This window comes from Nerophis lumbriciformis, linkage group LG02 (genome assembly GCF_033978685.3).
Source record: "Nerophis lumbriciformis linkage group LG02, RoL_Nlum_v2.1, whole genome shotgun sequence".
NCBI lineage: Eukaryota > Metazoa > Chordata > Actinopteri > Syngnathiformes > Syngnathidae > Nerophis > Nerophis lumbriciformis.
In genome coordinates, this window is record NC_084549.2 from 4,402,575 (window position 1) to 4,420,647 (window position 18,073).

The 18,073-nt window shown below is 44.5% G+C and overlaps 1 protein-coding gene across 1 annotated transcript in view; it reads left to right on the top strand.

Annotated features, from left to right (window-relative positions):
• Nucleotides 1-18,073, top strand: part of LOC133577504 (ubiquitin thioesterase Zranb1-like) — a 70,278-nt gene that overhangs the window by 11,371 nt on the left and 40,834 nt on the right. Inside the window, exons 2-3 of the mRNA XM_061931442.2 lie at nt 900-1,895; nt 13,648-13,835. Coding sequence (XP_061787426.1) covers nt 965-1,895; nt 13,648-13,835 — 1,119 coding nt within the window. The 5' untranslated portion in view covers nt 900-964. The remainder of the gene's footprint in view (nt 1-899; nt 1,896-13,647; nt 13,836-18,073) is intronic.

Consider the following 18,073-nt stretch of genomic DNA (forward strand, 5'->3'; position numbering starts at 1 on the left):
TCGTTTTGCACTTTTTTGTATTGGATGTTTATCTTTATTTTTGCACATTTTAGCAAATAAGCAATACTTTTACTTTTGTTGAACTGTTACAGAATATTTCCGTTTTGCACTTTTTTGAATTGGATGTTTATCTTTATTTTTGCACATTTTAAAGCAAAATAAGCAATACTTTTACTTTTGAAATGCTTATACTATTGCAGAATATTAAGATTTGCACTGGATGTTTACTTTTATATTTGCACATTAAAAAGCAAATAAGCTACTTTTAATTTTGTTAAATGTTAAAAGTTTTAAATGTTTACATTGTTACAGAATATTTTGTCATGTTGTTGTCAATGTTGACTGAGTGGCCATACTTTTTTTTTTGTAAATAAAAGCCATGCCTTTTGAAAAAACTGGCCTACATTTATTTTTTCCATCTTCATTTTAAATAAAAAAATAATCGGTAAAAGGAAAAACAATCTATAGATTAATCGGAAAAATAATCTATAGATTAACTGATTAATCGAAAAATAATCTATAGATTAATCGATAGAAAAATAATCGTTAGCTGCAGCCTTAGATAGATCCTACTTTGAAGGTCTGTCTGACAAACCAAAACAAACAAAGCGTGCATTAACAGATCGATTAAAATCAGTAGCGAGCTGAATGTAGATAAAAGTAGCGGAGTAAAAGTAGCGTTTCTTCTCTATAAATATACTCAAGTAAAAGTAAAAGTATGTTGCATTAAAACTACTCTTAGAAGTACAATTTATTCCAAAAGTTACTCAAGTAGATGTAACGGAGTAAATGTAGCGCGTTACTACCCACCTCTGGCTAGCCACACCCACATTTGTCCGTCAAGTTCAGCAGTTTTTTTTCAAGCTGGTGTATAAAAAGCCTTGTGTGGTTTGTTCCAGTGCACTCTCCGCCGAGCTGAGAGCCCCTGCGAACGGCGGCGAGCCTCCTGGGCGTCGGTGCGACGATGACCGAGCTGGTGGTGAAGTGGGCCTGTGAATACTGCACGTTCGAGAACTGGCCGTCGGCCATCAAGTGCACCATGTGCCGCGCTCAGAGGCCCAGCGCGGGCGCCATCATCACCGAGGAGCCCTTCAAGATCACCCCGGCTCTGGATGCCAGCTTGCACCAGTGGGATCCGGCGGAGTTAAGCAACAGCTCGTCCCAGGAGGGATCCTCTTTGCTCATTTGCCCCGAATCCAGCGCGAGACCACGCGTTCGCGTCGCCGACGCCCCTGTGACTAGCAGCAAGTGGTCTTGTCACATGTGCACCTACCTGAACTGGCCCCGGGCCATCCGCTGCACTCAGTGCCTGTGTCAAAGGCAACACGCCGGCCATCAAGGACGTCAGCAGGCCCGGAGCCCCACAGAGGCCCCCCAGACCTCGGGCTCCGGATGCCGCCCTGCATCCTCGTGCACCACCACAGACCCGTGTGAGGAGTACAACGACCGCAATAGGCTCAACACGCCCGCACGCCACTGGACCTGCACCGCCTGCACTTACGAGAACTGGTCTAAGGTGCTCAAGTGTGTGGTGTGTGACCACCCGCGGCCCAACAACAGCCTGCTGGCCGAGCCCATCCAACTGGCGTCCGAGCCCGAGCGGCAGCAGCCGTCCTCAAAGTTCATCGATGCGGACCGGAGCAACAGACGGGGCGTCGGGAGCCCGGCGGGGGGCCCGGGAGTCGGGGCGGTGGTCGGTTGCAGCGGCAGCCAAAGGAGGTCGCCTCCTTCCTCCAAGCGCGAGTCGGACGTGACCATGGACTTTCAAAGGATCGAGGTGGCGTCGGGGGCTGGAGTTGGGATTAAAGAGGAGCTGGAGGTGGATTACAAAAAACTGAAGCAGATTAAGAACAGGATGAGGAGAACGGATTGGCTGTTCCTCAACGCCTGCGTCGGTGAGTTTCACTTTTGTCTAATCCATCAATCACTGTCATGGTCCACTCTGCCTATTGTACTGAGCAGCCACCACACACACCCGCTATGTGCCAATACATTTATTTACCAGTTTTAGGGGTGGCCATTAGGTGGATAGTGAGCTAGCGGTGGATGGTGGAGGGTGTGTCAGTGGAGGGTGGAGGGTGTGTCAGTGGAGGGTGTGTCAGTGGAGGGTGGAGGGTGTGTCAGTGGAGGGTGTGTCAGTGGATGGTGGAGGGTGTGTCAGTGAAGGGTGTCAGTGGAGGGTGTGTTAGTGGATGGTGGAGGGTGTGTCAGTGGATGGTGTGTCAGTGGATGGTGGAGGGTGTGTCAGTGGAGGGTGTGTCAGTGGATGGTGGAGGGTGTGTCAGTGGAGGGTGTGTTAGTGGATGGTGGAGGGTGTGTCAGTGGATGGTGGAGGGTGTGTCAGTGGAGGGTGTGTCAGTGGATGGTGGAGGGTGTGTCAGTGGAGGGTGGAGAGTGTGTCAGTGGAGGGTGTGTCAGTGGATGGTGGAGGGTGTGTCAGTGGATGGTGGAGGGTGTGTCAGTGGATGGTGTGTCAGTGGATGGTGGAGGGTGTGTCAGTGGAGGGTGTGTCAGTGGATGGTGGAGGGTGTGTCAGTGGAGGGTGTGTTAGTGGATGGTGGAGGGTGTGTCAGTGGATGGTGGAGGGTGTGTCAGTGGAGGGTGTGTCAGTGGATGGTGGAGGGTGTGTCAGTGGAGGGTGGAGAGTGTGTCAGTGGAGGGTGTGTCAGTGGATGGTGGAGGGTGTGTCAGTGGATGGTGGAGGGTGTGTCAGTGGAGGGTGTGTCAGTGGATGGTGGAGGGTGTGTCAGTGGAGGGTGTGTCAGTGGAGGGTGGAGAGTGTGTCAGTGGAGGGTGTGTCAGTGGATGGTGGAGGGTATGTCAGTGGAGGGTGTGTCAGTGGAGGGTGGAGAGTGTGTCAGTGGATGGTGGAGGGTGTGTCAGTGGAGGGTGTCAGTGGAGGGTGTGTTAGTGGATAGTGGAGGGTGTGTCAGTGGATGGTGGAGGGTGTGTCAGTGGAGGCTGGAGGGTGTGTCAGTGGAGGGTGTGTCAGTGGATGGTGGAGGGTGTGTCAGTGGAGGGTGGAGAGTGTCAGTGGAGAGTGTGTCAGTGGAGGGTGTGTCAGTGGAGGGTGTGTCAGTGGATGGTGGAGGGTGTGTCGGTGGAGGGTGTGTCAGTAGATGGTGGAGGGTGTGCCGATGGAGGGTGTGTCATTGGAGGGTGGAGGATGTGTCAGTGGAGGGTGTGTCAGTGGAGGGTGGAGGGTGTGTCTGTGGAGGGTGTGTCAGTAGATGGTGGAGGGTGTGCCGGTGGAGGGTGTGTCAGTGGAGAGTGTGTCAGTGGAGGGTGTGTCAGTGGATGGTGGAGGGTGTGTCAGTGGAGGGTGTGTCAGTAGATGGTGGAGGGTGTGCCGGTGGAGGGTGTGTCAGTGGAGGGTGGAGGGTGTGTCAGTGGATAGTGGAGGGTGTGTCGGTGGAGGGTGTGTCAGTCCATCGCCAGCCAGGCATAAAAAAATAGACCTAAAAATGAGCCATCATCAATCTTCACTATGATGTCACTTCTGTCACTTGATTGACATTGACAACACCCGAGGGTCTTGTGAGATGACGCTGGCCGCTGCCAGATCATTATTAAGAAAAAAACGACCATGAGCAGTTTCGTCCGCCGTGGTCCCAGAAGAGTGCCACAGGATGTTAAAACAAGGCTTACAGATGCATGTGTGAACGCAGCTGCCTGCAGCAGTTTGAGTGGCGCGAGCGCGCTTGGAGGTGCGCTCAGCGCGGCTCCCAGATGATTGCGCACTGGTGTGCGTCTGGGCCGTGACAGCGTGGCACGCATTGAATGTCTCTGCTACATTGGATCAGTCTCCTTTCTTTAACAGGCAAAAGCTTTATAACCTCACTAATGCCTTGCATTGTCTATATTAGATATATAACAACGGGCGGGTGGCGGATGGCGGGCGGGTGCGGTTTTGATTAAATGTTAGTTCGGGTGGATGGCGGATGGTTGACGACTTTTGAGATGCGGTTGCGGATGAAATAATTGCTTATCCGCGCATCTCTAATATATATATATATATATATATTAGTCTGTAGAATGCAGAGTCAGTAGTGTACTGCACTTGTGGGCTATCATCTTGATGGTACAAGCAGTGAGTGTCAGACCACCCACACTGTAGACGTGTGCAGTGGGAAGATGAACATTCTACAAAAAAAAAAACCTAAAGATTGTTTACTCCCCGTTACAATGACTGCGGTTTCTTTACGTCTGGAGTCAACCTCCAGTAGTTCACGTCAGCCTGGATCCACATAGCCCCCCCCCCCACCCCACACACTGATGGAAGCTTCCAGGCCAAGGGGACTTAGAGTGGAAAGGAGGTCATCGCTCAGTTGTGTTGTAGACAATCCGTCACATGAGTTGTTGCTAGGCAGGTTACTGTGACACATTGTCGTTTGGGCTCGTGAGGCTTCAAAATAGAGCTGTTGTCAAATATATAGCAGCTGACTTCCAGCCTGGGTGATTGAGCATGGACTGACATGTCATGCAGCATTTATCACAATACCTACATTAAGCACTCACTTGTCTTACTATGTTTCCTAGCAATGACAACATTTGCACCTTTTTGGGACATCTTCTGTCCAATCCTTAAACTCCCATCTCTAAAAATAGTTTCTACTGCAGCGTACATGAGGAGTGGCAGCTGTGCTGTATTTACTATTATGTCATGCACCTTTTGAAGAGCAATGGAAGTGTTTCTACTTTGACATGTGCTGTATTTACTATTATGTCATGCACCTTTTGAAGAGCAATATAAGTGTTTCTACTTTGACATGGAATGTCTGAAATGGTCCTTTTTGGCGAGCGCACTCGGTCCGTGTGGTCTGGAGGCTGGCAGCTGTGCCACAGGCACGCCCACCATGTTTTTATGTGAAGTGGTTGTATCATCACACTGCATTGCTTTTGTGTGGCTGGCAGCTCCACATGGCACGGCCAGTCCTTGCACACCCACACTGACCCTTGTCTTGTGTGCAGCCAGTGGCACTTTTCACTCCGTCCTCTTTCTCATACAAAAAGGACACTACATGGATGTTAATTGTACATTCTGTAAATATGTGCAGTGTTTCCCACAAGACAGGCATCTATTTGTGGTGGTGTGGTCGGGGGGCGGGGGGTGGCGGCGGCAGCGGCGATGACCAAGAAGAACGCGGAGTTGGAATATAATTACAACATTTTATGTACATATTTATATACAGATTTGAACAATTAGTGATTCACTGAAATATATTTATTAATTGTGGTTCTGGGGATAAGTTGATTGGCAACACTAAATTGGCCCTAGTGTGTGGATGTGAGTGTGAATGTTGTCTGTCTATCTGTGTTGGCCCTGCGATGAGGTGGCGACTTGTCCAGGGTGTACCCCGCCTTCCGCCCGATTGTAGCTGAGATAGGCTCCAGCGCCCCCCGCGACCCCAAAGGGAATAAGCGGTAGAAAATGGATGGATGGATGGATGGGTTCTTACAAAAAATATATCTTATAAAATATAAAAGCTAAAATGTCTCTTAAAGCTCTGCCCCTTTAATTAGTAAATACTAAATAATTTAACTTTAGCCTACTACTACAACCATATTATTTACCAGCAACATGAAGTGAAACAGAGGCAGAGGTGTCCTGCCACAGTCAGTCAACCTCCTCCTCCTCCTCCTGCTGCTGCTGAACAGGTCGCACCTGTGGTCCGGACTGTAGGCCTACCTCCTCTCCAAGTCCAACCCTTTTCGGCCGTTGAAAATATTTTTCTATACTCATCTGTGTGAAGGAGTGAACATCCAACATTAGAATTTATTACTAACGAGCAGAACTGCTCTATGTACAGTGCCGTCTAACCTTAAGCGGCAGCAGCTCAACACATGCAGGGTTCAACGTTAAGGTTTTTTTTCTACTTGCCTGACTTCTCAAATCTACTTGCCCCAATATTTTTACTTGTCCTGCCTAGGTTTTTTTCTGGCTGTGTAGTGCTCATGGCTTATATCTTACTAAAATTCTTCCCGTTGACTATTTACAACACTACACAGTATTTATTATTATTATTATTATTATTATTGTTATTATCTATAATTACATTTAAATGGCATTGCATACATGTAAAATTAAATGCTATTTCACATTATTTGACCAGTAGCAGTTACACCCATCTAAACAGGTCAGCCACCTGTTTAAAGCCCAATCACAGTTGAAATCTTGAAATGGCCAAAACATTAACCTGGACAACATTTTAACAGCTGGTTGGCTCAGATTTTATTCTTTTCATTGCATTCACATGCTGCAGTGGACAGTGGACAATTTAACTTCAGTCCATGTGTGTTTATTGACAACAGGGTTATAACCTGGACACGTTAGCTCGTCGGTATGAAAACACGTGACTGTTATTGCGTGCGTCTGCATATATTTAACTTAACGTTAAATATATGACGAGCCGCGAGCGATGCAGCTATAACCTATCTACCTATAACACCTGTAAAAATGAAGCAATGCTACCACGCTAGCAAGCGTTAGCTAGCCGGCTATGAGCCACCAAGCTGCTAACTATCGCCAAAAGGCACCATTTAAGTTTGTTTCCCCATGGCATCCTGGATCAAGGCTTTCAGCAGCTTTTGGACGTTTGAGGTAGAAACGCAGGAAGCGCCATCATTATGAAAAGTAGCCGGCGAGTATTTTGATGCCGTCCGTCCGTCCCTCTTCTTCTTCTTCTGGCCCACCAGGTGAATTAAGTGCTATTGGCGGAGTTACAATGCATAGTAGGCTACCGCCACCTACTGCACCGGAGGTGTAACTACAAGCAACATTCACAGACAGTCCCATTGCTTTTATGAGCGGTCGAGCGAGTCAAAAGCCGAAAAATCCATTTGTGGCGGACGTAATTCTTTCGTGGCGGGCCGCCACAAATAAATGAATGTGTGGGAAACACTGATGTGTACTTTTAATTTACATTTGCAAGTGTGATTTTGCATCCTCAGTGGGGGAAAAAAAACCTTTGTGTAAGCCAGGGGTCGGCAACCCGCGGCTCTTTTAGCGCCGCCCTAGTGGCTCTCTGGAGCTTTTTCAAAAATGTATGAAAAATGGAAAAAGATGAGGGGAAAAAATATATTTTTTGTTTTAATATGTTTTCTGTAGGAGGACAAACATGGCACAAACCTCCCTAATTGTTATAAAGCACACTGTTTATATTAAACATGCTTCACTGACTTTGTCCTACTAATTTTGGCGGTCCTTGAACTCACCGTAGTTTGTTTACATGAATAACTTTCTCCGACTTTCTCGGACGTGTTTTATGCCACTTCTTTTTCTGTCTCATTTTGTCCACCAAACTTTTAACGTTGTGCATGAATGCACAAAGGTGAGTTTTGTTGATGTTATTGACTTGTGTGGAGTGCTAATCAGACATATTTGGTCACTGCAAGACTGCAAGCTAATCGATGCTAGCATGCTATTTAGGCTAGCTATGTACATATTGCATCATTATGCCTCATTTGTAGCTATATTTGAGGTCATTTAGTTTCCTTTAAGTCATCTCAATTCAATGTATATCTCATGACACACTATCTGTATGTAATATGGCTTTTAATTTGTTGCGGCTCCAGACAGATTTGTTTTTGTATTTTTGGTCCAATATGGCTCTTTCAACATTTTGAGTTGCCGACCCCTGGTGTAAGCTAACTGTAACATACAAAAGGGTGAGCACTTGTCAAAAGGCGCACAACTACTGCACTTTTATTTTTCTGACAAATACCCTATTTTTTGGAGTATAAGTCGCACCGGTCGAAAATGCATAATAAAGAAGGAAAATAACATATATAAGTCGCACTGGAGTATAAGTCGCATTTTTGGGGGAAATGTATTTGATAAAAGCCAACAGCAAGAATAGACATTTGAAAGGCAATTTAAAATAAATAAAGGCTGAATAAGTGTACGTTATATGAGGCATAAATAACCAACTGAGAAGGTGCCTGGTATGTTAAAGGGGAACATTATCACCAGACCTATGTAAGCGTCAATATATACCTTGATGTTGCAGAAAAAAGACCTTTTTTTTTTTTAACCGATTTCCGAACTCTAAATGGGTGAATTTTGGCGGATTAAACGCCTTTCTAATATTCGCTCTCAGAGCGATGACGTCACAATTATTATTTTAGGGCAGTGTTTTTCAACCACTGTGAGATGATCTCATTTCACCTATTTGGGTTGAAAATATTTTTTGCGAACCAGTAATTATAGTCTGCAAATGATGTGTTGTTGTTGAGTGTCGGTGCTGTCTAGAGCTGGGCAGAGTAACCGTGTAATACTCTTCCATATCAGTAGGTGGCAGCAGGTAGCTCATTGCTTTGTAGATGTGGGAAACAGCGGGAGGCAGTGTGCAGGTAAAAAGATGTCTAATGCTTAAACCAAAAATAAACAAAAGGTGAGTTCCCCTAAGAAAAGGCATTGAAGCTTAGGGAAGGCTATGCAGAACAAAACTAAAACTGAACTGGCTACAAGGTAAACAAAAACAGAATGCTGGACGACAGCAAAGACTTACTGTGGAGCAAAGTACATCCAAGCATGACATGAAAATCAACAATGTCCCCGCAAAGAAGGATACAAACAAGTGAAATATTCTTGATTGCTAAAAGAAAGTAGATGCGGGAAATATCGCTCAAAGGAAGACATGAAACTGCTACAGGAAAATACCAAAAAAAAGAGAAAAAGCCACCAAAATAGGAGCGCAAGACAAGAAGTAAAACACTACACACAGGAAAACAGCAAAAAAGTCCAAATAAGTCAGGGTGTGATGTGACAGGTGGTGACAGTACACCTACTTTGAGACAAGAGCTATAGTGATGCATGCTTGGTTATGCTTTAAAGGGGAACATTATCACCAGACCTATGTAAGCGTCAATATATACCTTGATGTTGCAGAAAAAAGACCATATATTTTTTTAACCGATTTCCGAACTCTAAATGGGTGAATTTTGGCGAATTAAACGCCTTTCTAATATTCGCTTTCGGAGCGATGACGTCACAACGTAACGTCACATCGGGAAGCAATCCGCCATTTTCTCAAACACATTACAAACACCGAGTCAAATCAGCTCTGTTATTTTCCGTTTTTTTCGACTGTTTTCCGTACCTCGGAGACATCATGCCTCGTCGGTGTGTTGTCGGAGGGTGTAACAACACCAACAGGGACGGATTCAAGTTGCACCAGTGGCCCAAAGATGCCAAAGTGGCAAGAAATTGGACGTTTGTTCCGCACACTTTACCGACGAAAGCTATGCTACGACAGAGATGGCAAGAATGTGTGGATATCCTGCGACACTCAAAGCAGATGCATTTCCAACCATAAAGTCAAAGAAATCTGCCGCCAGACCCCCATTGAATCTGCCGGAGTGTGTGAGCAATTCAGGGACAAAGGACCTCAGTAGCACGGCAAGCAATGGCGGCAGTTTGTTCCCGCAGACGAGCGAGCTAAACCCCCTATCGACCCTAGCTTCCCTGACCTGCTGACATCAACTCCAAAACTGGACAGATCAGCTTTCAGGAAAAGAGAGCGGATGAGGGTATGTCTACAGAATATATTAATTGATGAAAACTGGGCTGTCTGCACTCTCAAAGTGCATGTTGTTGCCAAATGTATTTCATATGCTGTAAACCTAGTTCATAGTTGTTAGTTTCCTTTAATGCCAAACAAACACATACCAATCGTTGGTTAGAAGGCGATCGCCGAATTCGTTGGTATGAGATGGCGACTTGTCCAGGGTGTACCCCGCCTTCCGCCTGAATGCAGCTGAGATAGGCTCCAGCACCCCCCGTGACCCCGAAAGGGACAAGTGGTAGAAAATAGATGGATGGATGGATGATTGTGATGACTTGCATTGATAGGAATCAGACAGTAGTGATGATAACCTTCACCTTTCTGTCCAATACCACATGAAAGTGCTTGCTTTTTTTTTGTCCATCTTCCATACTCCTTTTTATGCACTTTACAAGAAATACACTGGCGACAAACTCCGTAGCTCGCCCGCTTGTGTGCGCTAGCTTACGGAGACTCTTATTTTGTTAGCGCTGGCAGGATGAAGCAGCGCTTTTATTGTGAAGACAGGAAGTGTGCGGTCGGTCTTTAGAGTTTTGACGACAGGTACGGTGCGAGAGTCTGTTGAAATGAAAAAGTGTTTCTGGCCTTCATGTCGGTCGTTTTTTTTCTTAATAATGATCTGGCAGCAGCCAGTGTCATCTCACAAGACCCTCGGGTGTTGTCAATGTCAATCAAGTGACATCATAGTGAAGATTTATGATGGCTCATTTTTAGGTCTATTTTTTTAATGCCTGGCTGGCGATGGACTGACACACCCTCCATCATCTACTGACACACCTTCCACCCTCCACTGACACACCCTCCACCATCCACTGACACACCCTTCACCATCCACTGACACACCCTCCACCATCCACTGACACACCCTCCACTGACACACCCTCCACTGACACACTCTCCACCATCCACTGACACACTCTCCACCCTCCACTGACACACTCTCCACCATCCACTGACACACCCTACACCATCCACTGACACACCCTCCACCCTCCACTGACACACTCTCCACCATCCACTGACACACCCTCCACCATCCACTGACACACCTTCCACCATCCACTGACACAACCTCCCCTATCCACTGACACACCCTCCACTGATACACCCTCCAGCGCTAGCTCACCATCCACCTAATGGCCACCCCTGGTGTAGCGAGTGTGAGTATGATGTAATATGGTGAGTGTGAGTATGATGTAATATGGTGAGTGTGAGTATGCTGTAATATGGTGAGTGTGAGTATGATGTAATATGGTGAGTGTGAGTATGATGTAATATGGTGAGTATGATGTAATATGGTGAGTGTGAGTATGATGTAATATGGTGAGTGTGAGTATGCTGTAATATGGTGAGTGTGAGTATGATGTAATATGGTGAGTGTGAGTATGATGTAATATGGTGAGTATGATGTAATATGGTGAGTGTGAGTATGATGTAATATGGTGAGTATGATGTAATATGGTGAGTGTGAGTATGATGTAATATGGTGAGTATGAGTATGATGTAATATGGTGAGTGTGAGTATGATGTAATATGGTGAGTGTGAGTATGATGTAATATGGTGAGTGTGATGTAATATGGTGAGTGTGAGTATGATGTAATATGGTGAGTATGATATAATATGGTGAGTGTGAGTATGATGTAATATGGTGAGTGTGAGTATGATGTAATATGGTGAGTATGATGTAATATGGTGAGTGTGAGTATGATGTAATATGGTGAGTATGATGTAATATGGTGAGTGTGAGTATGATGTAATATGGTGAGTATGAGTATGATGTAATATGGTGAGTGTGAGTATGATGTAATATGGTGAGTGTGAGTATGATGTAATATGGTGAGTGTGATGTAATATGGCGAGTGTGAGTATGATGTAATATGGTGATTGTGAGTACGATGTAATATGGTGAGTGTGAGTATGATGTAATATGGTGAGTATGATGTAATATGGTGAGTGTGAGTATGATGTAATATGGTGAGTGTGATGTAATATGGTGAGTGTGAGTATGATGTAATATGGTGAGTACGATATAATATGGTGAGTGTGAGTATGATGTAATATGGTGAGTGTGATGTAATATGGTGAGTGTGAGTATGATGTAATATGGTGAGTGTGAGTATGATGTAATATGGTGAGTGTGAGTACGATGTAATATGGTGAGTGTGAGTATGATGTAATATGGTGAGTATGATGTAATATGGTGAGTGTGAGTACGATGTAATATGGTGAGTGTGAGTATGATGTAATATGGTGAGTGTGATGTAATATGGTGAGTGTGAGTATGATGTAATATGGTGAGTGTGAGTATGATGTAATATGGTGAGTGTGAGTATGATGTAATATGGTGAGTGTGAGTACGATGTAATATGGTGAGTGTGAGTATGATGTAATATGGTGAGTATGATGTAATATGGTGAGTGTGAGTATGATGTAATATGGTGAGTGTGATGTAATATGGTGAGTGTGAGTATGATGTAATATGGTGAGTGTGAGTACGATGGAATATGGTGAGTGTGAGTATGATGTAATATGGTGAGTGTGAGTATGATGTAATATGGTGAGTATGATGTAATATGGTGAGTATGATGTAATATGGTGAGTGTGAGTATGATGTAATATGGTGAGTGTGAGTATGATGTAATATGGTGAGTGTGAGTACGATGTAATATGGTGAGTGTGAGTATGATGTAATATGGTGAGTGTGAGTATGATGTAATATGGTGAGTGTGAGTATGATGTAATATGGTGAGTATGATGTAATATGGTGAGTGTGAGTATGATGTAATATGGTGAGTATGATGTAATATGGTGAGTATGATGTAATATGGTGAGTGTGAGTATGATGTAATATGGTGAGTATGATGTAATATGGTGAGTGTGAGTATGATGTAATATGGTGAGTATGATGTAATATGGTGAGTGTGAGTACGATGTAATATGGTGAGTGTGAGTATGATGTAATATGGTGAGTGTGATGTAATATGGTGAGTGTGAGTATGATGTAATATGGTGAGTGTGAGTATGATGTAATATGGTGAGTGTGAGTATGATGTAATATGGTGAGTGTGAGTACGATGTAATATGGTGAGTGTGAGTATGATGTAATATGGTGAGTATGATGTAATATGGTGAGTGTGAGTATGATGTAATATGGTGAGTGTGATGTAATATGGTGAGTGTGAGTATGATGTAATATGGTGAGTGTGAGTACGATGGAATATGGTGAGTGTGAGTATGATGTAATATGGTGAGTGTGAGTATGATGTAATATGGTGAGTGTGAGTATGATGTAATATGGTGAGTATGATGTAATATGGTGAGTATGATGTAATATGGTGAGTGTGAGTATGATGTAATATGGTGAGTATGATGTAATATGGTGAGTATGATGTAATATGGTGAGTGTGAGTATGATGTAATATGGTGAGTGTGATGTAATATGGTGAGTGTGAGTATGATGTAATATGGTGAGTGTGAGTATGATGTAATATGGTGAGTGTGAGTACGATGTAATATGGTGAGTGTGAGTATGATGTAATATGGTGAGTGTGAGTATGATGTAATATGGTGAGTGTGAGTATGATGTAATATGGTGAGTATGATGTAATATGGTGAGTGTGAGTATGATGTAATATGGTGAGTATGATGTAATATGGTGAGTATGATGTAATATGGTGAGTATGATGTAATATGGTGAGTGTGAGTATGATGTAATATGGTGAGTATGATGTAATATGGTGAGTGTGAGTATGATGTAATATGGTGAGTATGATGTAATATGGTGAGTGTGAGTATGATGTAATATGGTGAGTGTGAGTATGATGTAATATGGTGAGTGAGTATGATGTAATATGGTGTGCAGGCACTCCCACAGCTTCTATTCTGCTAATCATGGTTCTTGTAGACATCTTTGCAGATGTAAACAACTTTTATTCGTAGGCATCCATCTAAGTCTCACTGCTAGCATACCGTGGATGTTCTAGAAGTTACTATTCCTGCAGCTGGAATTCTGCACATTCCAGACTTTGCTGTCAGTCCCCAGCAGATGTTTGCAACTACTCTTTCATGCTGTCCACCCAGGTGTGGTGGAGGGCGAGCTGGCGGCGGTGGAGGTGTACAAAACATCGGGAGGTGACATCGCCAGACAGCTGACGTCAGACGAGGTGCATTTGTTGAACCGCTCCTCTGCCTTTGATGTGGGCTTCACCCTGGTGCACCTCGCCATACGCTTCCATAGGCAGGACATGTTGGCTGTGTTGCTCACTGAGGTCAGTCTACTCTTATGTATGTGTGTGTGTCTATGTCTATGTCTATGTCTGTGTCTGTGTCTGTGTCTGTGTGTGTGTGTGTGTGTGTGTGTGTGTGTGTGTGTGTGTGTGTGTGTGTGTGTTTTCGTGTTCATACGCTTCCATAGGCAGGACATGTTGGCTGTACTGCTCACTGAGGTCAGTCTACTCTTATGTATGTGTGTGTCTGTCTGTGTCTATGTCTGTGTGTGTGTGTGTGTGTCTGTGTGTGTTCATACGCTTCCACAGGCAGGACATGTTGGCTGTGCTGCTCACTGAGGTCAGTCTACTCTGTACGTGTGTGTGTGTTCGTTCACATGTGTATTCGTGTGTGTGTTTGTTCGTGTGTGTGTGTGTTTGTGTTCGTGCTTGTGTGTGTTCATGATCGTTTGTGTGTGTGTTCGCATGTGTGTGTGTGTTTGTTCGTATTTTTGTGTGTGTTTGTGTGTGTGTTGATGTGTGCTTGTGTTTGTTCACGTGTGTATTCGTGTGTTCGTTCGTGTGTGTTTGTGTTCATGTGTGTGGGTTCGTGTGTGTTCATGTGTTTGTTCGTGTTTGTGTGCGTTCGTGTGTGTGTTGACGTGTGTTTGTGTTCGTTCACATGTGTGTTCGTTCGTGTGTGTTTGTGTTCGTGCTCGTATGTGTTCGTGATCGTTTGTGTGTGTGTGTGTTCGCATGTGTTTGTGTCTGTGTGTGTTCGTGTGTTTGTGTATTCGTTCACGTGTGTGTTTGTGTGTTCGTGCTCGTGTGTGTTTGATCGTTCGTGTGTGTGTGTGTGTTTGTGTTTGTTCATGTGTGTGTTCGCATGTGTGTGTGTGTTTGTTCGTATTTTTGTTTGTGTGTGTGTTGACGTGTGTTTGTGTTTGTTCACGTGTGTATTCGTGTGTTCGTTCGTGTGTGTTTGTGTTCGTGATCGTTCATATGTGTTTGTGTTCATGTGTGTGGGTTCATGTGTGTTCATGTGTTTGTGTGCGTTCGTGTGTGTGTTGATGTGTGTTTGTGTTCATTCAGATGTGTGTTCGTGTGTTCGTTCGTGTGTGTTTGTGTTCGTGCTCGTGTGTGTTCGTGATCGTTCGTGTGTGTGTGTGTTCGCATGTGTTTGTGTCTGTGTGTGTTCGTGTGTTGATGTGTGTTTGTGTTCGTTCACGCGTGTGTTTGTGTATTCGTTCACGTGTGTGTTCGTGCTCGTGTGTGTTTGATCGTTCGTGTGTGTGTGTGTTCATGTGTGTGTGTGTGTTCGTAATCGTTCGTGTGTGTTTGTGTTCGTGCGCGTGTGTGTTCATGATCGTTTGTGTGTGTTCGCATGTGTTTGTGTCTGTGTGTGTTCGTGTGTTGATGTGTGTTTGTGTTCGTTCACGCGTGTGTTTGTGTGTTCGTTTACGTGTGTGTTTGTGCTCGTGTGTGTTTGTGATCGTTCGTGTGTGTGTGTGTGTGTTTGTTCATGTGTGTTTTTGTTCGTGTGTGTATGTTTGTGTGTTTGTTCTTGTTTGTGTGTTTGTGCGTGTGTGTTGACGTGTGTTTGTGTTCATTCACGTGTGTGTGTTGACGTGTGTTTGTGTTCATTCACATGTGTGTTCGTGTGTTCGTTCGTGTGTGTTTGTGTTCGTGCGCGTGTGTGTTCGTGATCGTTCGTGTGTGTGTGTGTTCGCATGTGTTTGTGTCTGTGTGTGTTCGTGTGTTGATGTGTGTTTGTGTTCGTTCACGCGTGTGTTTGTGTTTGTGCTCGTGTGTGTTTGTGATCGTTCGTGTGTGTGTGTGTTTGTGTTCGCGTTTGTTCATGTGTGTTTTTGTTCGTGTGTGTATGTTTGTGTGTTTGTTCTTGTTTGTGTGTTTGTACGTGTGTTTGTGTTCATTCACGTATGTGTTCATGTGTGTGTGTGTGTTCGTAATCGTTCGTGTGCGTTTGTGTTCGCGTGTGTGTTTGTGTGTGTGTGTGTTCGTGATCGTTCGTGTGTGTGTGTGTGTGTGTTCGCATGTGTTTGTGTCTGTGTGTGTTCGTGTGTTGATGTGTGTTTGTGTTCGTTCACGTGTGTGTTTGTGCTCGTGTGTGTTTGTGATCGTTCGTGTGTGTGTGTGTTTGTGTTCGCGTTTATTCATGTGTGTTTTTGTTCGTGTGTGTATGTTTGTGTGTTTGTATGTGTGTTTGTGTTCATTCACGTATGTGTTCATGTGTGTGTGTTGACGTGTGTTTGTGTTCATTCACATGTGTGTTCGTGTGTTCGTTCGTGTGTGTTTTGTGTTCGTGCGCGTGTGTGTGTGTGTTCGCATGTGTTTGTGTCTGTGTGTGTTTGTGTGTTGATGTGTGTTTGTGTTCGTTCACGCGTGTGTTTGTGTGTTCGTTCACGTATGTGTTTGTGCTCGTGTGTGTTTGTGATCGTTCGTGTGTGTTTGTTCATGTGTGTTTTTGTTCGTGTGTGTATGTTTGTGTGTTTGTTCTTGTTTGTGTGTTTGTGCGTGTGTGTTGACGTGTGTTTGTGTTCATTCACGTGTGTGTGTTCATGTGTGTGTGTGTGTTCGTAATCGTTCGTGTGTGTTTGTGTTCGTGCGCGTGTGTGTTCGCATGTGTTTGTGTCTGTGTGTGTTCGTGTGTTGATGTGTGTTTGTGTTCGTTCACGCGTGTGTTTGTGTGTTCGTTTACGTGTGTGTTTGTGCTCGTGTGTGTTTGTGATCGTTCGTGTGTGTTTGTGCTTGTGTGTGTTTGTTCATGTGTGTTTTTGTTCGTGTGTGTATGTTTGTGTGTTTGTTCTTGTTTGTGTGTTTGTGCGTGTGTGTTGACGTGTGTTTGTGTTCATTCACGTGTGTGTGTTGACGTGTTTGTGTTCATTCACATGTGTGTTCGTGTGTTCGTTCGTGTGTGTTTTGTGTTCGTGCGCGTGTGTGTTCGTGATCGTTCGTGTGTGTGTGTGTTCGCATGTGTTTGTGTCTGTGTGTGTTCGTGTGTTGATGTGTGTTTGTGTTCGTTCACGCGTGTGTTTGTGTGTTCGTTCACGTGTGTGTTTGTGCTCGTGTGTGTTTGTGATCGTTCGTGTGTGTGTGTGTGTGTTTGTGTTTGTTCATGTGTGTTTTTGTTCGTGTGTGTATGTTTGTTCTTGTTTGTGTTTGTGCGTGTGTGTTGACGTGTGTTTGTGTTCATTCACGTGTGTGTGTTGACGTGTGTTTGTGTTCATTCACATGTGTGTTCGTGTGTTCGTTCGTGTGTGTTTGTGTTCGTGCGCGTGTGTGTTCGTGATCGTTCGTGTGTGTGTGTGTGTGTTCGCATGTGTTTGTGTCTGTGTGTGTTCGTGTGTTGATGTGTGTTTGTGTTCGTTCACGCGTGTGTTTGTGTGTTCGTTCACGTGTGTGTTTGTGCTCGTGTGTGTTTGTGATCGTTCGTGTGTGTGTGTGTTTGTTCATGTGTGTATGTTTGTTCTTGTTTGTGTGTTTGTGCGTGTGTGTTGACGTGTGTTTGTGTTCATTCACGTGTGTGTGTGTGTGTGTGTGTGTGTGTGTTCGTAATCGTTCGTGTGCGTTTGTGTTCGCGTGTGTGTTTGTGTGTTTGTGTTTGTGTTGGGCAGCTTGCCTTGTGACAGTGCAGTTATCCCAGATGATGTGTAGACACACACACACACACCTCACACTGGCCCACTTTGCAGAGAGAGAGAGAGAGAGAGAGAGAGAGAGAGAGAGAGAGAGAGAGAGAGAGAGAGAGAGAGAGAGAGAGAGAGAGAGAGAGAGAGAGAGAGAGAGAGAGAGAGAGAGAGAGAGAGAGAGAGAGAGAGAGAGAGAGAGAGAGAGAGAGAGAGAGAGAGAGAGAGAGAGAGAGAGAGAGAGAGAGAGAGAGAGAGAGAGAGAGAGAGAGAGAGAGAGAGAGAGCGCAATTGAACACTTTCTTCTTCTACTATTGCAGCCTTTTATTTACTCATTGAAATCATCAACATTGTCCCTTTCAAACATTTGTTGATATAATACTTAATTATTATCACCAAATTATAATGTGCACTGCTGATGTGCGGGTCTATTTTCATACTAAAGGTGCATTAAAGGAGTCATATTATTATTATTATGATTATTTTCTAAATGTAAAAGACTTCCTTGTGGTCTACATAACATGTGATGGTGCTTCTTTGCTCAAAATGTTGCATAGATGATGTTTTACACATCATCTTTCTGACAGTCGCTTAAGGATGCGCCGTTTTGTGGGCGCTCTTATTTACGTGCCTCCACTTGGACAGCGTCTTCTC